Below are 25511 nucleotides of genomic sequence, written 5' to 3' on the forward strand. Positions count from 1 at the left end.
TGGGCAGGACACTGGGGTCACAGCTCATTCCGTGGTGGTGTGGGGGGAGGGATGGGGGAGCTGCTGAGGTTCTGAGTAGCGACAGCAAGCTAGGGGGGCTAGAGCTGGAGTCTGGGGTGAGGAGGAGGGGCTGTGCTTCATGGAAAAGGCTGAGCAAGGATGTGTAGAAAGTGATGTGGCTACACAGCAGGTGCCGGGTAGGTGTCCCCCTAACTTTCAGCTCACATTGGGGCCTTACAGAAGGTTGGCCAAGGTGGCAGAAGAGAATGAGGGTTCAGGCACTACACGTCTCTCTGATGTCTCTTCAGGATCTGAGGCTTAGCAACCATGAGGGGCAGCAAGGATCTGGTGTCTCCCAGGGCCAATGGGCCATCTGCACTTCCGGCCCCCAGCCATGTCCTTGGCCACTGGCTGCCAGCCCAGCCTAGAAGCTGGCCCTCTCTGGCTGTAGACACCCAGCACCTGGAACTGCACCCTGTCACATCCTGAGTTCTTTGTTTTCTCTGCCCCCAAACAGTAAGGATGGTCAGGTTCTAAGGAGGCCGACAAAAAGGGAAAAGAGTGACTTTGGGCCTAGGGTCTGTAATGGCCTAAGGGGACTTCATGGGTAAGGCGGAGAGGAAAGGGGACGCGAAGGGGAACCGGCTCTCACCTCTGATGCCTCGGCGGATGCGCGGACACGGACCCCACAGCTCTTGCAGAGTCACTGGCTTCCCAGAGGAGCCCTCACGCAGCCCCACTAGTTCCTCCATCTGGTCTGTGATAACAGGTGAACAGCTTTTCGGTGACAGCCACTCTGTGCCTATGTCCCACTTCTAGAGTCTTCCAACTCTGCACCTTGTGAACTGAAGGCAGAGCCCTGTGCTCTAGGGTGGTGGAGGTTGTGCTGTGTAGGCTGTGTGTTGGGGGGGGCGGGGTTCACCGGTACCTGTGTGCTCTCTCCTCAAAGGCTCTCTTACCTAAGCGGTGCCTGCGCACCGCACTGTCACCGTGTGTGTGGAGTAGGACGTCTAAATCCAATCCACGTCCAGAAGCAGATGGGATGGGTTAGGACCCAGCTTCCTTTCAGAAGCTCTTCCCTGCTGGGGCTCCCTGCTGGCCACCCTCCTGGGACTCTAGGCTGCTCAGAGCAGTCATTGTGCTCAGGGATGACCCTGTCCCTTAGTACCCACGGCTAATGCCCTTTAGCCATCCCTCAGTACCCTGTGCTCCTCAGCTCAGTTCCACGGGAAGCAGGAAGCCCCCCAGACCCAGAAAGATGTCCCCAAGGGCTGATGGGTTTCTGGTACTGCTCCTGTGGGCAACCCTCCCTGTCTGTCCTGATTCTGGCAGGCTCCACCCAAGCTCAAGTCGGTGCCTTCCTCAGCACCATCAGCGCCTTACCTCCCGGTCCCCGGTCCGCCTTGCAGAGGTCCTGCCTGCTGCTCCTCCTCTAACACAGCCTCTCTTTGTTTGCAGCGCCTGTGCACCTGGACAGGTGTGCATTCCACCAATCAGCATCCTCCCCTCCCCCTCCCAGGCTCGAGCTTACCGTGACCACGAAGAATGTTCCAGACAAACCAACCAGAACTACCCCAGCCGACAGAGCACGAAGGGCACAGCTTCTGAGAGGTGAGGAAAGGGGTACAGGGATAAGTAACCCACCTGTGAGAGCTGGCCACAGGAGCTCCCAGCTGTGTTGCAGGAGTCTGGGTTCCTGGGGTCCAGGTGTGAGAGTAGGAGCTGATGAGCACGCAAGACACAGGAGGATTCTTTGGCTGTAAATTGAGCCTGGGGTCTGCTCTCTCTCTCTCTCTCTCTCTCTCTCTCTCTCTCTCTCTCTCTCTCTCTCTCTCTCTCTTGTTTTTGTTTTTCGAGACAGGGTTTCTCTGTGTAGTCTTGGCTGTCTTGGACCCGCTTTGTAGACCAGGCTGGCCTCAAACTCACAGCGATCTCCCTGCCCCTGCCTCCTGAGTGCTGGGATTATAGGCGTGCGCCACCACGCCTGGCTTGGGGTCTGCTCTCTTAGGCTGGCCACTGCAAGGAGATGCAAAGCGGAGTGGAGGAGAGCAACAGGTGAAGGTGTGGGGGTGCAGGGAAGGGGAGTCTCCATAGGTGTCCCTAACTGGGAGCTGGGCACTTCCCAGAACAACTCAGGGCTTCCAAAACCCAGGAAGATGGCTAGTTACTCTGTTCAAAAGAAATGACATTGTAGCCGGGCGTGGTGGCGCACGCCTTTAATCCCAGCACTTGGGAGGCAGATGCAGGCGGATGTTCGAGACCAGCCTGGTCTACAAAGTGAGTCCAGGATAGCTAAGGCTAACACAGAGAAACCCTGTCTCGAAAAACTAAAAAAAAAAAAAAAAGAAAGAAAGAAAGAAAAGAAATGTCATTGTAGAACTGTGGGGCTTCTTGTCCAAGATCACGGAAGCCATCTAGCACGTTGATATGGACCTGTAATGTCACCTACTTGGGAGGCTGAGGCAGGAGCATTTCTTGAAGCTGAGAGTTGCAGATGAATTCGAGCAATAGAGTAAGAAGTCATTCAGGGGTTGGGGATTTAGCTCAGGGGCAGAGCGCTTGCCGTCCTCAGGTCTGGGGGAAAAAGTCATCTTACAAAAGGGGGCGGGGAGGGGGGATAGAATAAGCTGAGAAGTCATTGTCACTGTTGTTGTTGGTTTATCTTTATCTTTATTAAGGGGTTAGCAAGGGAACACGGGCATTAGCAAGAGAATATGAGGCCTCACGCAGCCTCAGTAAGTACGTACTCTGGCTTAGCTATACTGCTAGTGCTTAGCTTTTGAGACAGGGTAGCTCCAGCGGTAAATACGTGCTCTCTGGCTTAGCTACACTGCCAGCGCTTAGCTTTTGAGACAGGGTCTCACTATGTAGCCCCAGTCCGGTGTCAAACTCTGAATTCTCCTGCTTTTGTTTCCTCAGCACTGGGATTACAGGCATGGACCCTGTACCTACCAATAGAAAGAGTTTTTCAAATTAATTTTGGGGGACAGGGAGAGCTGGAGAAATGGCTCAGTGGTTAGGACTGTTTGTTGCTCTTGCAGAGGACCCAAACTCAATTCCTACAACTGCTTGTAACTCCGGCTCCAGATCTTCTGCTCTCTGCTCGCTCCCTCACGCCCCCATACCCCCTGACACACACACTCGGCACATATCAGGTAGGTTTCAACCTCCCGTCTGAGCCAGGTGGTGGTGGCACACGCCTTTAATCCCAGCACTTGGGAGGCAGAGGCAGGTGGATCTCTGTGAGTTCGAGGCCAGCCTGGTCTACAGAGTGAGTTCCAGGACAGCCAAGACTAACACTGAGAAACTCTGCCTTGAAAAACAAAACAAAACAACCTCCCATCTGTCCTGTCCAAGCCCAGGGAATCCTATCACACACATACACATACATAAAATATACATTTTTAGTTTTTTTTTTTTTTCGAGACAGGGTCTCTCTGTGTTAGCCTTGGCTGTCCTGGACTCACTTTGTAGACCAGGCTGGCCTCGAACTCACAGCGATCCGCCCGCCTCTGCCTCCCAAGTGCTGGGATTAAAGGCGTGCGCCACCACGCCCGGCTAAAATATACATTTTTAAATATTAATAAAATGAATGGCCTGGGCTAGCAAGATAACTCAGCAGGTAAGGAAAGAACTGAGTACTGTAGGTTGTCCTCTACTTTCTACATGTATGTCCTAGCACACACGCACACATGCACACATATACATGCAAATAAGTAGATATCATTTAAAAGTAAATAAACCACTTGTAGCCTAAGTGCACAGTGTGTGTGTGAAGCCTACAGTGCTGTGCAGCCATGTCCCCTAGGTCACACTGACATTGAAGTGAAAGAGGATGGGCATCCACACAGGGGAAATCTTCCTGAAGACAAGCCCAGGGGCATTTGCCAAACATGATGGCAGTGTGGGAGGAGCCTATGGGAAGTGATGGCATAAATGGAGGATGCATGAGGTCCCCAAGGTGTCAGGTGCAGCTTCGGAAGCCAGTGCACAAAAAGTGGGAAGAGGGGCAGATGCCAGTCTCTGGGGAGCCCCGGCAGGTGCAGAGCTGGCTGGACTGTAGCCTAGTGTGGGTGGGGTTTCTTCTCCTCTCTCCTCCTCCTCCTCCTCCTCCTTCTTTTTTAAAGATTTATTTACTTTATTTATTGCATATGAGTGCCTTACAGAAGAGGGCAGCAGATCTCACTATAGATGGTTGTGAGCCACCATGTGGTTGCTGGGAATCGAACTCGGGACCCCTGGAAGAGCAGATGGTGCTCTTAACCACTGAGCCATCTCTCCAAACGCCCCCCCCCCCTCTTCTAATTGTCTCTGTTACCCAGGGTGGATTCAGACTCCTGGGCTGAAATAATCCTCTCGTCTCAGCCTCCTTAGTAGCTGGGAGTGCAGACACATGCAGACATGCCCAGCGGCTTAGTTATTTTCCATTGCTATGATAAAACACCACTCAAAAGCACCCTGGGGAAGAAAGCGTTTGCTTAGTTTGTACATGCCAATTGCAGTCGCTTGTGAATGGAAGTCAGGGCAGGAACCTGGAGGCAGGAGCCGATGCAGAAGCCCTGGAGAAATGCTGCTTACTGGCCTGCTCTTCATGGCTTGTTCAGCTCATTCGTGTGTGTGTGTGTGTGTGTGTGTGAGTGTGTGTGTGTGTGTGTGTGTGTGTGTGTGTATTTATATATACTCAGAACCACCAGCCCAGGGGTGACACTGTCTACTATGGGCTAAGCCCTCTCACATCAATCAGTAATTAAGATGATGCCACACAGACTTACCTACAGGCTTTCCTGATTGGGACATTTTCTAAATTAAATTTCCCTCTTCCAAAAGAGAAACTCTATCTCAAAAACAAAGAATTTCCCTCTTCCCAGACAACTAACTAGTTTGTATCAAGTTGATAAAAGCTATTAGTCGGGCATAGTGGCACACGCCTTTAATCCCAGCAGAGGAAGGCAGATCTCTGTAAGTTGGAGGCCAGCCTGGTCTACAAAGAGAGTCCAGGACAGTCAAGGCTACACACAGAAACTGTCTTAAAAAACCAAAAAAACAAAACAAAACAAAACAAAAAAACCAGGCCGGGTGTAGTGGCGCACACTTTTAATCCTAGCACTCGGGAGGCAGAGGCAGGCAGATCGCTGTGAGTTCGAGGCCAGCCTGGTCTACAAAGTGAGTCCAGGACAGCCGAGGCTACACAGAGAAATCCTGTCTCGAAAAACCAAAAAAACAAAAACAAAAACAAAAACAAAAACAAAAATCCACACCAAACCAAAACAAAACAAAAAAAACAAAACAAGACAAAACAAAACTAACTATTATAGCCAGGCATGGTGGATCTCTGTGAGTTCGAGGCCAGCCTGGGCTACAAAATGAGTTCCAGGACAGCCAGGGCTGTTACACAGAGAAACTCTATCTCAAAAACAAACAAACAAACAAACAAACAAACCAGGGGCTGGAGAGATGCCTTAGTGGATAAAAGCACTGTGTGCTCTTCCAAAGGACCTGGGTTCAGTTCTCAGCATCCACATGGCTGCTCACAACTGTCTATAACTTCAGTTCCAGGGGATCTGACATCTTCACACTAATGCACATAAAATATAATTTTAATAAATTATTAAACAAAACAAAACAAAAAATCAACCACTGCAGTTGACCCTTTGTCAACTTAACACACAACATCATTATTATACCACAAAGTTTTCTTAGTTAACCCCAGTCTCCCATGCTGAGAAGGGATACAAACATAATACAACTTTTAAAAGTCTCATTGTTTTAAAAAAAAATAAACACTTTAAAAGTTTGGCCTTCATAAAATAACCGTGGGTTCCTGTAAGATGATAAATAAGTGACTTCCTATTCCATAAGGGAAGGACCGAACACAAAGCGAAGTCCAGAAGCGAGGCTAGCTCGGCTGTCTCGGGCTCATGATCTGCTGGATCCCAGGATCTTGGGCAGCGCCTCTTCTCCACCTCTGTCATCCTCAGAATGCGCAGTTTGTCTTAAAGTCTCAAGCCACTGTCCTTGGCAGATGTCCCATTGCCCTAGAGTCTCCATACAGTGGGGTCTCCACAGGAGGCTTCCCCAAGGATCTCCGGCTCCCTCTTCAGGGTCTCTGACCCTTCCACCAGGCCTCAGCTTCTCTCTGTGACCTCTTCAAGCCTGGAGTCTCAATTGCAACTGAAGACACCATTTATTGGCATGGACAATGTATAGTCCTTCAATGTAGAGTCTCACTACCTTTGTCAGGGACCAACTGGCTATGAATGCATGGATTCTCTTCTGGTTTCTCTCTGTGGCCCACTGGTCTGTACAGGTTTTGGGTTTTGTTGTTTGGTTTTTGGGTCTTGGTTGTTGTTGGTGGTGGTGGTGGTAGTGGTGGTGGTGGTGGTGTGTATGTGTGTGTGTGTGTGTGTGTGTTTTGGCTTGGTTTTTCGTTTTGTTTTGTTTTTTGGTTTTTTTTTTTGAGACAAGGTCTCTCTGTGTAGCCTTGGCTCTCCTGGACTCAACTTGTAGACCAGGCTGGCCTGGAACTCACAGCGATCCACCTGCCACTGCTTCCCCAGTGCTGGGATTAAAGGCGTGCGCCACCACGCCTGGCTGGGTTTGGTTTTTCAAGACAGGGTTTCTCTGTGTAGCCCTGGCTGTCCTGTAACGCACTATGTAGTCCAGGCTGGCCTTGAACTCAGAGATCTGCCTGCTTCTGCTTCCCAAGTCCTGGGATTAAAGACACAGGCCACCACCGGCCAAGCTATACAGTTATTTTTATGCTAAAATCATGTACCTTCAGTTTCTATCCTTTGAGATCAAGTGTTAGATCCCTTCATCTTTTCATTTTCTGCCCAGGATTCCTTTCACTTTGGGGATCCATTAAACTTCTAGAGTATTTCCCTTTCCTTTCTTTAAAAAAATTTTAAGCTGGGCATGGTGGCGCACGCCTGTAATCCCAGCACTCGGGAGGCAGAGGCAGGCAGATCGCTGTGAGTTCGAGGCCAGCCTGGTCTACAAAGTGAGCCCAGGGCAGCCAAGGCTACACAGAAAGACCCTGTCTTGAAAAACCAAAAATAAATAAATAAATAAATAAATTTTTACTTTTTGCCAGGCAATGGTGGTGCTTTAATCCCAGGACTCAGGAGGCAGAGGCAGGCAGATCTCTGAATTGGAGGGCCAGCCTGGTCTACGGAGCAAGTTCCAGGGTGGCCAGGGATACACAGAGGAAACCCTCTCTTGAAAAACTGGGGAAATTTTATTTTTAATTGTGTGTATGTGAGTGGAAGTTCCCCCTGGAGGCCAAAAGAGGTCATCGGGATCCCTTAGAGCAGGAGTTACAGGCAGTTACGACCCACCTGGCTGCTGGGACCAAACTCAGATGCTCTGCAGGAGCAGTGAGGGCTCCTGACTCCTGAGCCATCTCCATCCCTGAGCATCCTTTTCTGATCTGTGAAGGATGTCATTGGTATTTCGATAGAAAATTGAATTGAATCTATCGATTGGTAATATAGATATTTTAACAAATTAATTGAATTGAATCTATCGATTGGTAATATAGATATTTTAACAAATTAATTCTTTCATTCCATGGATATGGGATGTCTTTCCATTGGGGGTTTTCTCTTCAATGTCTTTCACTGATTTTTCTGACTTCCGTCATAGAGATTGTTCCATTCTCCCTATAGCCATGGCTGCCCTGAACCTTTGCTCTCTACAGCAGGCTAGCCTTGAACTCCAAGGTCTGCCTGATGCTGCCTCCAGAGTGCTTGGATTAAAGTCAAGCAACACCATCTCTGGCTTCATTTTGAAATTTTTATTTTGATACTTTTTTTTTTTTTTTGAGGCAAGGGATACTTTTTTTTTTTTTTTTTTTTTTTGAGGCAAGGTTTCTTTGTGTAACAGCCCTGGTTGTCCTGGACTCACTTTGTAGACCAGGCTGGCCTTGAACTCACAAAGATCTGCCTGCCTCTGCCTCCCAAATGCTGGGATTAAAGGTGTATACCACCACACCTGGCACTAGATTTTTCTTTAATTGTTATTTGTTGATTTGTGAATTTGATTGGTTTCCTTCGAATAAATCTAAGTGTGTTTTTGGGTTTTGTTTGGTTGGTTTTTTGTTTTGTTTTATTTTGGAGACAGGGTCTCTCTGTGTAGCCTTGGCTGTCCTGGACTTGCTTTGTAAACCAGGCTGGCCTCAAACTCACAGCAATTCACCTGCCTCTGCCTCCCGAGTGCTGGGATTAAAGGCGTGCACCACCATGCCCAGCTTTTAAGTGTGTTAAAACAACAACAACAACTCTTTTCCCCCCTATTTTTAGTGGAGCAGCACTGGAGACTGAATCCAGGTTCTTACTCATTCTAGATAAGCATTCTACCACTGAGCTGTGTCTGCAGCCTTCTATTTCTTTTTCATGTCTTCATGTGTGTGCATGTGTGTGTGTCAGTGTGTATGCACATGTGTGGCGAGATGCTGATACCAGCTGTCTTCCTTAGTCTCTATTATATATACAGTGTTCTGCCTGCATGTACACCTGGACACCAGAAGAGGGCACCAGATCTCATTTATAGACGGTTGTGAGCCACCATGTGGTTACTGGGAATTGAACTCAGGACCTCTGGAGGAACAGTCGGTGCTCTTAACCTTTGAGCCGTCTCTCCAGCCCTAGTCCCTGTCTTTTTGTGTTTTGTTGGTTTTTGAGGCAGGGACTCACTGTGTAGCTCCGGCTGACCAGGAGCTCACAGAGACCTGCTGGCCTCTATTTCCCAAGTGCTGAGGTAAAGGACATGAGCCACCACTGCTCTGTTTCCCTTCCTTCCTTCCTTCTTCCTTCTTTCCTTCCTTCCTTCCCCTCTCCCTCCTTCCCTCCCTCCTTCAACTCTTTTTTTTTTCCCTGTTCTCTTTTCTTGGCCCCTTTCAGAACTATTGATGCATAGATTAGGGGTGGGAGTTGGAACCAGGTCAGAAAGGACATGAAGCTGGTGGGTGGTGGCTTTTCTGAGGACAAACTTCCCATGGATATGGATGTCCTCTGGAAATAGGACATGGTTGGGGGGGGGGTGGGGAAGCATGAAAGTGGGCATGGAATCTAAGTGAAGTGGGACCACAAAACTTGGGGAGGACAAAGGGCAGGGTGTGGGTACAGCAAGGCAATGTACCCATTGGGCATGGTGATTGGGCAGGTGCAGGCCTATAGATGATGTGTGGCATTTGGGGGTACAGGGCATTCAGTACTCAGGAGTTTTGAATATGGTTGGGGTACAGATCATGGGGTGGTTTGAGGTATTGGAGTGTCCTGGAATTATGTTTTAGATAGTCACCTGAGAGCTATCCATGCCCACATTACAAAGCCCACAGCCATGGCCCGTGGCTACACGGCCCACCACGTTGAGTGGGAGGGCTGGAGGGCCCAGTGGTTAGGGTGGAGCTGTGTGAGGCTGGCTTCGCTGCTGTGCCTGAGTTGACGGTGGGGGGGAGAACCTGGCTCAAATGTGCAGGCGTGAAACTTGGTCCTTAGGGGACACATATCACTCTGCATGTGTCTAGACAGACAAAATAACTGCAGGATAGAAAAAAGGGGACTCGGCCGGGCAGTGGTGGCGCACGCCTTTAATCCCAGCACTTGGGAGGCAGAGGCAGGAGGATCGCTGTGAGTTCGAGGTCAGCCTGGTCTACAAAGTGAGTCCAGGACTGCCAAGGCTACACAGAGAAACCCTGTCTTGAAAAACAAACAAAAACAAAAAACAAAAAAAAGAAAAAAGGGGACTCCTTGATGACTGTGGTGTAGAAGGGCTACTAAGCCGTCCCCCGTACTCTGCACACCCTTAGGAAAGGTGAGGGGATGGCCAGCGGCTATAGACATCAGCTTTATTTTTCTCGGAAGCTCCCGGTTGGCAGCAGACAGCCCCCGAAGTCACAAGTGTCCCTGTTGATGACAGTGCGCATTGATGCCTCATTTACTCTCTGCTCCTTCCGGATGGGGAGAGGTGAACGTGGGATGCTCTTCTTGGCCGAGTGGAGATGCCCTGCCGAGCCAGGAAATGGGAGCTGTGCGGCCTCTGAGCGACTGGACGCCAGGCTGCTGAGCCCCAGGCGGACTGACTCACTTGGGGGTGGGCGGATTGGTCAGGGTTGAAATTGCTTTCTTCAGCTATGCCGGAGAGACAGAGGAGAGGGAGGAGGAAAGATTAGAAGCGAAGACACATCCACTCAAGGGCTGACTCCTCTAGGGAAGATTTAGAGCAGGATCCTGTCCCATGCATCGATGAGAATGCCTGGTCAGCCTGGCACCGTCAGCCTGGTGACTGTGGTCCCGGGCCCAGTGGCCACTCTCACCCAGGAACTGGGTAACGTCGTGGTCCTACGTAGACCTTAAGCTTTGGCTGGATGGAATTTGGTGTCCCTGCCTCTTCCGCTCTGCTCACCCCCCACGACCCCAGTACCTCTGCCCAGGACACAGAGCCCACAGCTCTGCCCCGAGATGTCACAAACAGCAACTGAAGGTTCAGCAGCTCAAAGAGGTTGTGTACCTGGAGGGAGATTGAGCGGAAACACTGACACCCCCTGCTTACATACCAGGCTCCATGCCCGGTGAGCAGATTGCAATATGCAATCTGACCACTAGGGGTAGCCAGAGTCCACAGAGGAGATGGATGAAGCCTCGGATAGAAAGGACCTGGGATCCATCATTTTCCAACCTCCTCCTCCATCAGGCCTCCAGCTCCACCCCTACTCTCTAATTCTCTCTTTACCTCATGCAGGGAGGTCTCTGGGGACAGCTGTAGTGTCACTGGCTGGGTGGGACAGTCACGAGCTAAGATATCCTGGAGGCAGGGCTGGGGATACAGGAAAGGATGGTGGTGACCTGGGCTAGCCACCAGCTTCTGAACTCCTCTCTCTAGGAGGCTAACTGCCTCCTCCCTTCACAGCCCAGCTCACCAACCTCACCCTGTTCCCACACCTGGTAGGAGGACCCACCTGCTGGCCTGGAGCCCAGGAAGTTGACTTGGTCCGAAGGGCTTGCACCAAGTGGGTCCTTTTTACAATGCCCACCAGGATCTGAGACTCTAACAAGTACAGGAGGGAGGGGCACATCACAAAAATAAAACAAGCTGGGCATGACGGTGCACGCCTTTAATCCCAGCACTCGGGAGGCAGAGGTAGGCGGGTCTCTGTGAGTTCGAGGCTAGCCTGGTCTACAAAGCGAGTCCAGAACAGCCAAGGCTACACAGCGAAACCCTGTCTTGAAAAACAAAACGAAAGCCGGGCGTGGTGGCGCATGCCTTTAATCCTAGCACTTGGGAGGCAGAGGCAGGAGGATCAATGTGAGTTCGAGACTAACCTGGTCTACAAAGTGAGTCCAGGACAGCCAAGGCTACACAGGGAAACCCTGTCTCGAAAAAAAAGAAAAAAGAAAAAGAAAAACAAAATGAAAACCCCAAGCAACCAAATATAAAACACTATAAACATAGAAGCCACATTCACTGAGCACCTACTAAGTGCCAAGCACACACTGGGTGCACTCATGTCTGAGGAAACCTAAATAAGCGTGTGTTAGAATACTTATCATCCAGTTCACAAAAGAGGAAACTGAGGGTCTGGTTGGCTAATTGCTGCCCTAAACCACAGCCAGGGCCTGCCTTGAAATTCTGTAGCCCGAACCAGTTCTCGGTTCTAGGAGGTGAAGCCTCTTGGCAGGGCCACCCTCGTGTGAAATAAGTAAAAATCGTCTTGACTATGATCTCTCCCCTAGTGTTACAGTTGTTGCAATAGTGAAGGGCAAAGCTGCTGACATTCAGGCGGGAGCTTATGATTACCTTCCTGCTCTTCCACACAAGGACACTGGAGGTCCTGGGGCCCAAGAGGCACGTCTACACTTCTTTCCCTTGCTGGTGGCTTTGTTCTACTTGATGTGGACATGTAGGTGACCTTGGTCATGCATGTCGCTCACTGCTCAGGTGGCCTGCCCAAGGGCAAATGGGTACCAGATTCTAACAGAGCTACACCTGGCTGAGTGTGCATCCTGCCTCATTTGCACAGAGGACACACATGGGTGGATAGGTGCCCCAGTGAGGTTCAGTTAGCTCCTCCCCCACCTGGGTTATTTTCCCCACTTGGGTACTGTGTGTGCTCTGTGAACTGGAGAGGATGCGCTGGTTAGATCCTCCCCTGACCCAAGACTTAACACCGTTCATCTGTCTTTAAAAGGATGAGCTCGGGATCTGGAGAGATGGCTCAGTGGATAAGAGCACTGTCTGTTCTTCCAGAGGTCCTGAGTTCAATTCCCAGCAACCACATGGTGGTTCACAACCATCTATAATGAGATCTGGTGCACTCTTCTGGTGTGCAAGCACACATGCAGGCAGAACACTGTATATGTAATAAATACATCTTAAAAAAATAAAAAAGGATGAGCTCAAGCCGGGCGTGGTGGCGCATGCCTTTAATCCCAGCACTCGGGAGGCAGAAGCAGGCAGATAGCTGTGAGTTCGAGGCCAGCCTGGTCTACAGAGTGAGTCCAAGGCAGCCAAGGCTACACAGAGAAACCCTGTCTGGAAAAACCAAAAAAGGAAAAAAAAAAAAAAAAAAGAATGAGCTCATCTTGGCGACTGGTGACTGGAACTGGGGGTGGGGGACCCTAAGGGTTGTAAGGAGGAAGCCTCTGGAAGACCCTGTCATTAGTGTTAGCACATGAGGTGGGGTTCCTGGAATGTAAAGAGCCAGTCCCGGGCAGTCTTCCAAGCACCTCTCATCTTCCATTTAAGCACATCGCCCCACCTTCTCCAGCAGAAGTAGTTGCTAGGTCCTGAACTGAGGGCCTGACTCTCAGGGCCTTGGAAGAAAGCCCAAACCCTGCTCCCAGCCAGCCAGCCACCTTCCCCTCACTCCTGAGTACCTGTAGTCTCCACCAGGGGGTACTGGGTCACGTCTGTGGAGGTCGTCGCGACCTTGATCACTTCCTTAAGGGGCATGTCCTTAGCCAGCGTGGGGAGGCTACAGTTCATGAAGTGATCCACCGTCACAGGGTAGGAACTGTGGGCAGAGGGTGGCATTGGTCAGGCCCTGGAATGGGGAGATACTGGCCCCTGAGACAAGGCAGGGTCAATGCAAGATGCCTCGTGGGGAGAAGACCTATGGGTTTGGAGGCAACTATAGGTTCCAAAACGAGAGGCTCTGAGAAGCACACCTGTCTTAGTGACTTGGAAACCAAGGCTTGTTTGGAGCTGGACCTTGGACTCAGTGGCTCTTGGAGGCTTTGAGATGTGCCCCTTCGGGGATGGAAGATGCTAGGTATGATCTGGTCAAAAAAGGACCTCAGAGCCCATTCGTAGGCCATCAAAGCAGGGAAGGGGAAGAGAAGGGCTTCTCTCATCTGGTGTTCACTTCCTCTCAGCCTTGCCTGACAGAGACCTAGCTTCCTCACCGAGCACATGCGGCTCTGAGGATGTTGAGAAGCAGAGGACGGCTGTATCAGCCCTACAGCCCTACAGTTCAAAGTCAACTGTGCTGGGTTTTTTTTTTCCCAAGAGTCCCTCTACCCCCATACCACCCTGGCCTTCATCACCCCATCACCCCTAGCCCGAGGCTCACCCAATCTTGCGGCCACGAATCCACGGCAGGTACGGCAGTTTCTTGACAATGATGGTGCCATCGTAGAAAGAGGGCTGGAAGCTCTGAGTGATGGCGTTGGCTGCCAGCACGGCCATTAGCACAGGCAGTGCATGAACGATCTGGCCGGTCATCTCAAAGGCCAGCAGCGCCGTGGAGACTGTGTGGGTCACTGCGCCTGAGAAGGCAGCAGCACCTGCAGGGACAGAATCACTGTAGGTGACTCGGGCCAGGGGGGCCAGGCTCACCCAGGAAGCAAGGTGGACACAGTGTGACCCAGGTTAGGCTCGAGCACATGCCACAACTTTTGGGAGCGCCTGGTCACAGCAAGAGAAGAGGGCTACAGGGCAGGTGGAGGATGGGGAAAAGACTAGAGAAAGAAAGCAAGAAGGCTTGGAGGATTTGGGGGGGAGGCTCAAATAATGGATGGGCCTACTGAAGAGTGGGGGGCCCACTGGATGGTTCAGTGACCACTCCGGACACTTCTTTGTTGCATCCCACCCCCTGAGGTCTGCCCACCTGCTGGATCCAGGTCCACTTACCTGCCAGAGCATAGGCCCCAGGCATGATGGCATTGACCTCTCCTCCAGCCACGATGCCCTCTGGGAAGGCGACAGAAAGAGCTTCCCCCAAGAGGCGCCCAATGGCAGCTCCTGCCACAGACTCAAGGTGAAGGAAACAACCATGCTGGCCTGATGCCCCCAAGGCCCTCAAACCCTGTCCCATGCCTAGTACCACCTTGCGAGGGAGGTGGTATAGGGAAGCCCTGACCCAAGGCCCCTGAACCCTCTCAGGCACTCAGGACCCCAGTCTTACCATAGATGAATATGGGCATGAAGTACCCAGCAGGGATGGGGATGGTGGTTGCCAGGATCAGCATCCAGAACTGTAGGAGGGTGGTACCCACATGGGAGATGTTAGAAATGATACAGGAGAGCGTGAACAAGGCAGGGATGGGAGTTTCCTAGAGAAAAGGGTTCCCAGGCTGGAGCCCGTGGCAGCATCTGGCTCTAGTCATGACACCAACCAGGAGAAAGAAGCAAGCCTTAATAAGGCACCCACTGTGTGCAAGCACATGCCAGGTTTGTTCCTCCCTATCCCTACGCTCTCAGCCTGCTCTTTAAGAAAGAACAACTGAGCTGGGCGTGGTGGCGCACTCCTTTAATCCCAGCACTCGGAGGCAGAGGCAGGCGGATCTCTGTGAGTTCGAGGCCAGCCTGGTCTACAAAGTGAGTCTAGGACAGCCAAGGCTACACAGAAAAACCATGTCTTGAGAAAAAAAAAGAAAGAAAGAAAGAACAACTGGCCAAGCTGAGGTGGGGGCCAGCAAGTGTGTGGAACTGCTTTTGCTACTGAGCCTGACCACTTCAGTCTGGTCCCTAGAATCCACATGGTGGAAGAAAGAAGCCAACTTTCTGCAAGTTCTCTTCTGATCTCCGCATTGCTCTGTGGCTCACTGTGCATGTGTGTGTGTGCGCGCGCGTGCACACACACACACACACACACACACCTATTTTTGTAAAGAATAAGGGAACTAGGTGCTAGGAGTCATGACCAGCCCCCAGCACCTGAGAAGCTGACGCAGGAGGAGCACGTGCTCCTAACAAGCCTGGGCTACATAGTGAAACTGCACCCTTCAAATAAAGGAGGAGGAAGAGGAGAAGGGAGGAGGAGGAAGAAGAATTGAATCTTGGAAGGCTTCTGAGGCACACAGTGGGCCAGGGTCAGATCAGGGACCTGGACGTAGGAAGTGAGCTCCTGGCTTCAGCTTAGGAAGTAGCCCCAGCCCACCCAGGACATGCCATGGCTCTGTCCATACAAGGGACCTACCTTCATGACCAGGAAGAAGACTAGTGTCCCAAAGACAGTCCACTGTGGGTGGCACCATTCCCACCACAGGTTCTGGGGATCAGGCTCCGCCAGCCAGGGTGGGGACGAGTTCTTGGTCATCAGTGCCCAGGAATTGTTGTCAAACAGTGTCTCCAAATGCTCTGACATAGAGAGCTGGGGTAGAGGCGGTGGTCAGCATGCCCGCATCTGTCCCGATGCCCATCCCAGCCTCGGGCACTCTATCCCTTCCCCAATAGGGACCCTCAGGATGGCTCTGCCATTGCTCAGCTACAACCCAGACTCCTAAAATATGACCCGTGAGTATTTTCCTTAGTGAGTTTTAAGGGGACTGGGTGAATGAAAAAAAAAATACACACAAAAGGGATGACAAATGGGGGTTCTCCACTGCCACCACCCAGTTCAGTGCCTCTTACCCGGGAAGCCATGAAGCGGCCCACACCAGGGGGATAGGTGATAGATGCGAGGACCAGGGCGGCCAGAGCTGAGTACAAGGGCTTGCTGTGGGGGAAGGGAAGTTCTCGTTTGCCCCTCTTCTTCTCCTTTTTTTTTTTTTTTTTGTTTTGTTTGTTTGTTTTCAAGATAGAGTTTCTCTGTGTAATTCTTGGCTGTCCTGGACTCGCTTTGTACACCAGGCTGGCCTCGAACTCACGGCGATCCACCTGCCTCTGCCTCCCGAGTGCTGGGATTAAAGGCGTGCGCCACCACACCCGGCTTTGCCCCCTCTCTTTCCCCACAACCTCGGGATTCACACTGAGAAAAGAACTAAGAAGAAGGAGGGACAACAGCAGAGAAACTGCCAGGTACCCTTCCCCCCCCCCCAAATGTGCACCCGCAAAGAGATGGAGTGAGGCCAGGAGACTGATGTGACAAGGGAGGGATTACAGGACAGTCTGGGACAGAAAGGGGCTGAGAGGAAGGACTAGCCAGGCCAAGATGGGGATTGGCCTTGCTGGCCTAGGGCATAAGGCGGGTAGGTATACAGGAGGTTGAGAGAGGAGAGGAAGCAGGGCTGGGCGGAAGTGGGGGGTGGGGGAGGGGACATGGATCCAGCGACCAGAGAGACTCAGTGAGGACTTATTTTCACATAAGCGAGGCAAGGGCTGTAAGACTTGACAGGGCACCATGAGTAGGGTGATAGAGGTGGCTTTGGAGCATTAGCGGAAAGAGGGGTTCAGTGAAAGGGGTGGGACTTTATAGAAGATTGAAAGTGGGGCAGTCCCCGAGGGGGCCCAGCTCACCTGGTGGCCAGCAGCTTGGAGGTGAACCCATTGGCCTTGACGAAAAACAGGAAAGTTCGCTGGCAATAGATGTAGCCGCAGCTCAGGATGCCACAGATGGCCCTGGAAAGTAGAGGGGCAATGAGGCCAGCACCACCCTAGCTAGCCTGAGGGCGGCATTCAGGGTTCGAGACCCCACTCACCCCAGGGCGACAAAAAAGAAGATCTCTGGTAAGTCGAAGGGTATGTCCACCGGAAAGCTGGTCTTATAGATGGCGGTGATAGTCTCTGGGGAAGGGAGAAAGTGGGGATTCAGTGCCAGCCTTCCTCACCCGAACCTGGCCTCAGAATCACGCAGGCAAGGGTGGGGGTAGCGTCAGACCAAACCCCCAAATGTCCCTGATATTCTGGGTACCACAATGTGGCTAGTCTCAACACCCCCTGCCCTTGGGGCCTCCAGCCACATTATTGCTGTACAACACAGGAATAATGTCTTATCTTAGAACAGCAGTTCTTAACCTGAGAACTGCGGCCTCGTGTGTGTGTGTGTGTGTGTGTGTGTGTGTGTGTGTGTGTGTGTGTGTCTCGCATTTCAGATATCCTGAATATCAGATATTTAGAGGTTGTCCACTCACAGACAGTTGTAATCTGCTATGTGGGTGCTGGGAGTTGAACCTGGGTCCTTTGGAAGAGCAGTCAGTACTCTTTTTTTTTTTTTTTTTTTTAAGATTTCTTTATTAATTATTTATACAGTCTTCTGCCTGCTTATACACATGCATGCCAGAAGAGGGCACCAGATCACATTATCGATGGTTATGAGCCACCATGTGGTTGCTAGGAATTGAACTCAGGACCTCTGGAAGAGCAGACAATGCTCTTTAACCGCTGAGCCATCTCTCCAGCCCCCACAGTCAGTACTCTTAACCTCTGAGCCATCTCTCCAGGCCCTACTTTGCAAGTTGTAACAGTAACAAAATTACAATTATGAAGTAGCAACGAAATAATTTTATGGTCAGGGGTCACCACAACATGAGGAACTGTATTAAAGGGTCACAGCACTAGGAGAGTTGGGAATCACTGTAGAAGGAAAAGGAGAAGGAAGGAGGATTAGAGGAAGGAAGAGAGAGAGGAAAAGGAGGGAGGGGTGGCAGAAGAGGGAGGGTGGAGACTAGGTCCCAAGATGGCGCTCACCCTGCTCACTGTTGAAGACGGCTAGGAGACGGAACATGAAGGCCCCACAGGTGGCGGCGAAGAAGCCCCTCCAGTAATCCCAGACGGAGAAGTGAGAGGACATGACCTCGATGCTGAACAGGACACCTGGGGGACACAAGGCTCAGGGGGACCCCTACTCTTGGCTGTAAGACACAGAGTGCCTGGGGTGGGGGTGGGAGGATGGGGGGCAGGGGGAGGGGGAGGGGGTGGGCGGGGCATGTAAGGGGAATGTAAGGGGTGGGACTGGGGGTGTGTGATCACCGCTGATGGGGGCTGCGAAGACTGTGGCCACGCCCACCGCTGCTCCTGCGGCCAGCATTTCCATTTCCTTGGTCTTGTTCTGGGAAGAACAGCGTCCTGAGATTTGCTCTTTCCACCTGTTCTCCCAAGAAGACCCAAGACCCTTGTACCCCTCACCTCAGATTCTCCGATGGCCTTGGTGCGCACACGGCCCAGGTAAGCAGCAATGATCACACTGAGGTGCACAAAGGGGCCCTGCAGTGGTGAGGCAATGAGGTGTTCCCGGGGGAAGCTGGACCCTTCCCCTCTCCTCTTCTTTTTTTTTTTTTTTTTTTTTTTGGTTTTTTGAGACAGGGTCTCTCTGTGTTAGCCTTGGCCATCCTGGACTCACTTTGTAGACCAGGCTGGCCTCGAACTCACAGCGATCCGCCCGCCTCTGCCTCCCGAGTGCTGGGATTAAAGGCGTGCGCCACCACGCCCGGCTCCTCTTCTTTTTTTTTTTTCCCCTCCCCTTGCTTCTCTTCCTCCTCCTCTTTCTTCTTAGGGTCTTAGGAAAGAGAAGTAGCAGCCTCACCCAGGAAGGGCTCAGCAGCCTATCCTTGTCCTAGCCCTCCACCGTCCCAAGAGATTTTTTCTGTCACATTTGGGGACCTGGCTATGTTCCTCTAAGCCTGGCTTCCCCAAGGCTAGGATGACTGTGGTATGAAGTACAGAAGACAGGGCAGGATGACAGGATGGCAGGCGGGCCCTCCATGCCTGTACCAGTTTTCCCAGGAAGATGGTACTGCCTGTTGCCAGGGTGCAGGAGAGGCCCACCACCTTGGCCCCAAAGTTCTTGATGTCTAGGTAGTCCTCCAGGATAACACCGGACAAGATGGTCTTCACCTCTGGGATCCCAGACCCTGGTCCAGGTGGGCAAGGACAGAGGGAGAAAGTATCTACATTCATTCTTTTTGGTTGTTGGTTGGTTGTTGTTTTTGTTTTTTGTTTTTTTTTGGAGACAGGGTTTCTCTGTGTAGCCTTGGCTGTCCTGGACTAACTTTGTATACCAGGCTGGCCTCGAACTCACAGCGATCCACCTGCCTCTGCCTCCCAAGTGCTGGGATTAAAGGTGTATGCCACCACGCCTGGCTTCTACATTAATTCTTTTAGCACCCAATGTACACAGTGCTCGCAGGGCACTTTCCTATGGAGCCTCTCCTGGGTAGCTATTTCTTCTGAATTGAAACATTCCCTCCTAGACCAGGGAAAGAGACTGGTTAAGATTCAGGAAGTAAGCTAGCTATGCTGGCACATGCTTGAGTTCTAGCAATCACAAAGCAGAAGCAGGCAACGCTCTGTGAGTTCTAGGCCAGCCTGGCTTATGTAGCAAGTTGCCGTCTATATAGAGCTATATAATAAGACCTTGCCTTGGGGGCTGGAGAAGTGGCTCAGAGGTTAAGAGTGCTCGCTGGCTTTTCTCTAAAGGTCTTGAGTTCAATTCCCAGAAACCACATGGTGGCTCACAACCATCTATAATGAGATCTGATGCCCTCTTCTGGCAGGTGTACATGCAGGTAGTTATGCATAATAAATAAATCTTCAAAAAAAAAAACAACTTGACTTAATTTTTATTTTTCTTTCAAGAAATAATCTCACAGCCGGGCGTGGCAGCGCATGCCTTTAATCCCAGAACTCGGGAGGCAGAGGCAGGAGGATCTCTGTGAGTTTGAGGCCAGCCTAGTCTACAAAGAGAGTCCAGGATATCCAGGGCTCTGTATAACAGAGAAACCCTCTCTCAAAAAACAAAACAAAACAAAAAACAAAAAAAACAAAAAAACAAAAAAAAAAGAAAGAAGAAACTCACAAGGCACCAGAAACTCCTGAAACCTACAGGATTTACGAGGGTCCTCCCCCAAGCTTGTATCAGCAGCAACAATTGCAGGGGATTGGCAGAAGTGTCTGCAAAGCCCACCTTCAATCAGTTGCCACCCACGCTAGGGTGAGCTTTTTGGTGATGCGGATGCCCTTGAGTCATCTAAGCTCCTGTAACTCCCCCCTCTCCCATGCTCTGTAAGCCAAATAAACGCATGCTTCAGCAACCTGTTTTGGTCTGCTGTTAGTCCTCTAAGCGGGATGAGCACATGCTTGTGATTTTCCAGGAAAAGTCACAAGACAGCCTTATACTTCCTATGAGGAAAATCCATAACAGTTGCCAGAGGAAGAAACTGGGCATCAGATATACTTTTTGTTTGTTTGTTTTGTTTTTTATTTTTGAGATAGGCTTTCTCTGTATAGCCTTGCTTTGTAGATCAGTCTGGCCTCGAACTTATAAAGATCCACCTGCCTCTGCCTCTCAAGTGCTGGGATCAAAGGCATGTACCAACCACTGCCCAGCCAGATGTATCTTCGGGATTCCGCCAGACTGTAGCTGCAGGCAGCTCCAGGGGCCTAGGAGATTTGGCCATTGGATACAGTCCTGAATGGAAACCGATCCCCTTTCTTGGCCCAGAGGAGCAAGGGACGTCTCACAAAGCTGGTGATAGTCTGGGTCCCCTCCCCATCTCCTGTGTGTCTTTAGGTAAGTGGTTTGGCTCTTCCAACTAACATGAGGTCACTGTTCCCATGGGGGCTTCAGGACAAGGCAGGCTGGCCAGAGACCAGGTGACCGAGACTCACCTCCAGAGGATGGCGTGATGCTCTGTGAGAAGCCGGAGGAGAAGGACAGAAGGGCCACGGGATACACAGTCCAGGAGAGATACCGGAGCAGGTGGCCGTCCCCAATCTCCCTGTATAGCCACTTGTGCGCTGGAGATGGCCAACAGTCAGGGAGCCACCCAGAGCCTCTACAGCCCAGGGGGCAGACACTATGATACCCACTTACAGACTACAGAAGGGCCCAAGGCCACCCAGTGAATAGCACAGGAGAAAGCTATGCCTGGGGTCAAAGGCCATCGAGCTGAGAGCAAGGTGGGAGGAAAAGAATAAAGGTGGCCAAACTCACAGGGGAGAGAGGCTCTACCCTCCCTATGCAGATGACACAGAGCCTTCTCAGAGACACACAGCAAGTCAAGAGCCAAATAAGGGTCAACTCCAGGCCTGGCCACTCGTACACAGCCCTGTCCCTGGCCCCACTGGCCCTGGTGGTCCAGCATCCCAAGAGTGTGTACAGGAATCCCATCACCTTGAGTGATGTGCGTGCCAGGGAGGCCTTACCTCTGACCACACGCCCGATAGCGAAGTTCATGGCATAGCTGATCAGAGCCATGAGCACCCCGAGAGCCACCAGGAAGTACCAGTCCTCACCCACACGGAACAGCCGCTCTTTCAGCCACTCCAGGGCCCCTGGGCAGGACACTGGGGTCACAGCTCATTCCGTGGCGGGGGTGGGGATGGGGGTGGCTGCTGAGGCTCTGGGCAGGGAGGGTGAGGCAAGACAAGGTAGGGACCCCAGGGCCAAAGTCCAAAGTGATGAAAAGGCACTCTGCCACACACGGGAGGCTCAAGTAAGATTTGTGGCAGGTGTGTGTGGTGACACTGTGAGAACCATGCCTGTGCCCCTACAGAAAGCTTTTGACCTTCCCCACAAAACCCTCCCACACTGGGAATGTATGGAGGAAGGGTTAAATGGGGCTGAGGGGATTGGAAAAGCCTGGCATTGCTGCCCTAGTTAGTGTTATCTACTACGGTCTGCTTCTCAGAGAGCGCTGGGGGAGGGGTGCCCAGCTCCACCCGGGTCATCAGCTGCCAGCTCCACCTCAAAGCTCACCCTCTCAAGCTATGGCTACCAATGCCTGAGCCTGTACTTCGCCTCTTTCTGGAGTCCTTGTGCACCCTGTCCTCTGGCTACACAGACAGGTTCAAAGTGAACAGGCAGACCCTTCCCTCCTGACACCCAGGAGACTCTTTGTGTGTATCATCTGGGAACACAGGAAAGCAGGGAGGGTGATCTTGGGCCTAGGGTGAGTGTTGTTCTGCGGGGACTCTGAGAGGGAGGGTGCCCCCACTTCTTACGTTGGATGTTTCTGCGGAGGCGTGGGCACGGACCCCAGAGTTCTCGCAGAATCACTGGCTTCCCGGAGGAGCCCTCACGCAGCCCCACTAATTCCTCCATGGTTTCCCTGACAACAGGTGGACAGTTGCTTGGTAAGCCACTATGCACCCGTTGGCCCGCTTCTAGAATATTCCAATGTACTCTGTCTCTTAAGGGAAAGGAAAAGCTGTGTTCTTGAGTGTGTGATGTGCGTGAGCATGCAGTCACGTGACCCATAGGGGTTTTGTGTGCATGTATGGCCCTGCCCTCGTGGGGTCCCTGCAGGCAGCTTCGATATTTTATACCCATCCTTTAGCATTCTGTGTTCCTCTGGGTCCTGAGGGAGACCCTTGAGGGCAACTACCTCAGTGTCCAGTCTCCCGCATCCTCCCTCTCCATGTCTGCCCTGGCCCTGACAGATGCTGCACAAGTTCCGTGCCCCACTCAGCACCCAGCTGCCCCTCACCTGTAATTGCGTCCGTCCTGCTGAAGCCCCGGCGGGCCCTCCTCCAACACAATCTCTTTGTAGAGCCTCTGCACCTGGACAGGTGTGCCCTCCACCAATCAACACCCTCCCCTCCCCTCCTGGGGTTAAGGAAGCTATTACGAATGTCCTTGAGAAACTGGCTAGAACTCACTGACTGACTGACCAGGAAGCTACTGAGGAGCCAGGAGGGGCAGGCTGCCCCACACTAGACAGTGAGGCAGAGGGAGCGTGCTCCAATGCTGCAGGTCCCTGGGGACTCCTGGGGTCTGAGCCTGGGAACAGGAGCCGCTGAACACGGGATGGTGAGGGTCCTCTACTGTAGCCAAGCCTCAAGGGTCTGGACTCTTCAGCTGGGTGTGGAAAGGGGCTTCAAAGTAGGAGAGGAGAGGAGGGAGAGGGGAAGGGTACAACAAAAGGCACACGGGTACAGAGCAATGGGGTCACCATGGCTGACCCTACAACGCTAAGAACTAGCCCAAGTGACCCAGTTCTCCCCAAACCCTGGGAGATGGCCCATTATCCTGTTTCCGAAGGAACGACATCTCAGAACTGTGAGGCTTCTTGTCCATGATCAGAGGCCAGCTGGAGTGGTGGCACTTATCAATGTCATATACCCAATACCACAACCATCGAGACCCGACAGCCTGAGGACCAGAGCCAGGACATTGCTCTCTGGGCTTGCTTGGATAGTCCCATCTTTTTTTTTTTTTTTTTTTTTTTTTTGGTTTTTCGAGACAGGGTCTCTCTGTGTAGCCTGGGCTGTCCTGGACTCAACTTTGTAGACCAGGCTGGCCTCGAACTCACAGCGCCCAGCCTGTCCCATTTTGTTAAGGGCTGGAGAGGAAGGCAAGAGTGGGGAAGTGGGGGGAGGGGAAAGGGCTGGAGGCCGTGGCAAGGAAATAAACGAACTTTTCCTTTAGTCCCTAAATCTCAGAAAACTGCCCCATCAATGCCTAGTTTCCTAGGAGCTGTGACTCTGGCTGGGCCCTCTGAGAAAATGTCATGGTGAGAAGACAAAGGGGTGTGTGTGTATGTGTGTGTGTGTGTGTGTGTGTGTGTGTTTGTAAATATGTATGTTTAGTGTATATGTGTACATGTATATGGGAATTGTATATGTATGTGGGTGCATCTGTTAAGTGTGTATATGTGTACATGTGTGAGTACATGAGTGTGTATGTATTCGTATTTGTGTTTGTAAATATGTGTGTGCACGCATCTGTACATGTGTGTATATGTATGTGTGTATGTATGTTGGGAACACTGCTGTGCAGTTCAGTACAGTCTCCACACCCTTGCGAATTGGATGACACCCCTTTGCAGTTGCTTGATGGAAGGTCGGAGGAATGTCACTTGCCAATGGTCACACACAGCAGAGGCTGAGCTCAGGCCTAGACGCTGTCCCATCGCCAAGCTCCTGAGCCTTTAGCAGGGCAACGGGCACGGTATAAAGCACGTGTGCCCAGTGCCATTGTTAGAAGGTTTGGGGGCTGGTGATGCAGGTCAGTTAGCAGAGTGCCTGCCTAGCGTGCCTGAAGGCCCGAGTTCGGTCCCTAACACTGCATCAACCCACTGTGGGAGCACATGCCTGAAATCCCAGGTCTTGGGAGGTGGAGGCAGGAGGATTAGACATTCATGGTCATCTCCACTACACAGCGAAACCTGGGCTACATGAGACCCTGTGTCAAGAAGGAGAAGGAGGAGAAGATGAAGAAGAGGAAGAGAAGGAGGAAGAGGAAAAGAAAAATCCAGGCAATGGGTTATTTACCCCCTCAGCCCTGCCATCCCAGTCAAAGCCACCACTCTGAAAATAATGGTCCTCTGGTGACTAGTTAAAATCCAAGACTAAGCCAGGTGTGGTGGCGCACGACTTTAATCCCAGCACTCGGGAGTCAGAGGCGGGTGGATCGCTGTGAGTTTTAGGCCAGCCTGGTCTACAAAGTGAGTCCAGGATAGCCAAGGCTACACAGAGAAACTCTGTCTCAAAAAAGAAAAGAAAAGAAAATCCAAGACTTAAAAAAACACTGGGTGGCCGGGTGTGGTGGCGCATGCCTTTAATCCCAGCACTCGGGAGGCAGAGGCAAGTGGATCGCTGTGAGTTCGAGGCCAGCCTGGTCTACAGAGTGAGTCCAGGACAACCAAGGCTACACAGAGAAACCCTGTCTCAAAAAACCAAAAAAAAAAAAATCTGGGTGAGGTGATGCACACTTATAATCCCAGCACTCAGGAGATAGAGGTAGGTGGATCACTGTGAATTCCAGGGGCCAGCCTGGTCTATAAAGCAAGTTCAGGGCAGCCAAGGCTACACAGAGAGACCCTGTGTGAAAAACAAACAAACAAACAAACCAAAAATAAATAAATAAGTAAACCAAGACTTTTTTTTTTTTTTAGTTTTTTGAGACAGGGTTTCTGTGTGTAGCCTTGACTATAGTGGACTCACTTTGTAGACCAGGCTGGCCTCGAACTCACAGTGATCCGCCTACCTCTGCCTCCCCAGACTCTTAATTGCCTCTAACCCTGGTCACTCAGCATAGTGACAAGTATGCCTTCTGTGATGTAGAAGGGGGTGGGAGCACATCTGCACATCCAGAGCCACCCTCCCCTTACCCACCTGTCAACAGATCGTTAGCTCTTCTGTTGACAACCCAAACATGTCTCTGGTCTCAGGCAGCTAGCTGGCACTAGTATCACAACTGGCCTCACGTGCCACGCCCCACCGTGAGCACCAGGAAGCTGAGACAGGGCATCAGGGGTTCCTGTGCTCAGGGTAAGTCCCTCCCACGTATACTAATCCTACCCACCCACCCCCACCCCCACCCCGACAAGATTTTCCTTCCATGCCTAAGGCATCTGTCATGTTAGGACGGGTCTGAGGCCAGAGCAGAGCTGTCACCCAGCTCCTTTTTC

At 51.6% G+C, this 25511-nt stretch overlaps 2 protein-coding genes across 3 annotated transcripts in view; both read right to left on the reverse strand.

Moving 5' to 3' along the window:
* The window catches only part of LOC311600134 (chloride channel protein ClC-Ka), a 16275-nt gene extending 14813 nt beyond the window's left edge, over positions 1-1462 (reverse strand). The window contains exons 1-2 of the mRNA XM_084786475.1: positions 1384-1462; positions 653-757 (exon numbers count right to left, since the gene is read on the reverse strand). Of these exons, the coding sequence (XP_084642601.1) occupies positions 653-752 (100 nt within the window). The 5' untranslated portion in view covers positions 753-757; positions 1384-1462. The remainder of the gene's footprint in view (positions 1-652; positions 758-1383) is intronic.
* Positions 1463-9833: 8371 nt separating this feature from the next.
* LOC311600133 (chloride channel protein ClC-Kb) lies at positions 9834-22669 on the reverse strand. 2 transcript variants are annotated; one of them, XM_084786473.1, is made up of 20 exons: positions 22587-22669; positions 22102-22208; positions 21304-21432; positions 20767-20895; positions 18871-19010; positions 18286-18363; positions 18130-18208; positions 17848-17973; positions 16860-16944; positions 16678-16779; positions 15853-15937; positions 15419-15592; positions 14405-14474; positions 14131-14241; positions 13571-13784; positions 12876-13012; positions 10958-11046; positions 10732-10815; positions 10423-10509; positions 9834-10130 (listed from the first exon to the last, which is right to left on the reverse strand). In XM_084786473.1, exons 2-20 carry the CDS (start codon positions 22199-22201, stop codon positions 10083-10085), a joined length of 2067 nt encoding a protein of 688 aa, XP_084642599.1. In that variant the 5' UTR covers positions 22202-22208; positions 22587-22669; the 3' UTR covers positions 9834-10082. The 2 variants fall into 2 exon arrangements, with proteins under 2 accessions (XP_084642599.1, XP_084642600.1); XM_084786474.1 differs by lacking the exon at positions 22587-22669 and having other exon boundaries at positions 14131-14211; positions 22102-22289.
* Between the last annotated feature and the right edge of the window lie 2842 nt (positions 22670-25511).

The sequence above is a fragment of the Acomys minous genome (assembly GCF_964271855.1).
Source record: "Acomys minous genome assembly, chromosome: 6".
NCBI lineage: Eukaryota > Metazoa > Chordata > Mammalia > Rodentia > Muridae > Acomys > Acomys minous.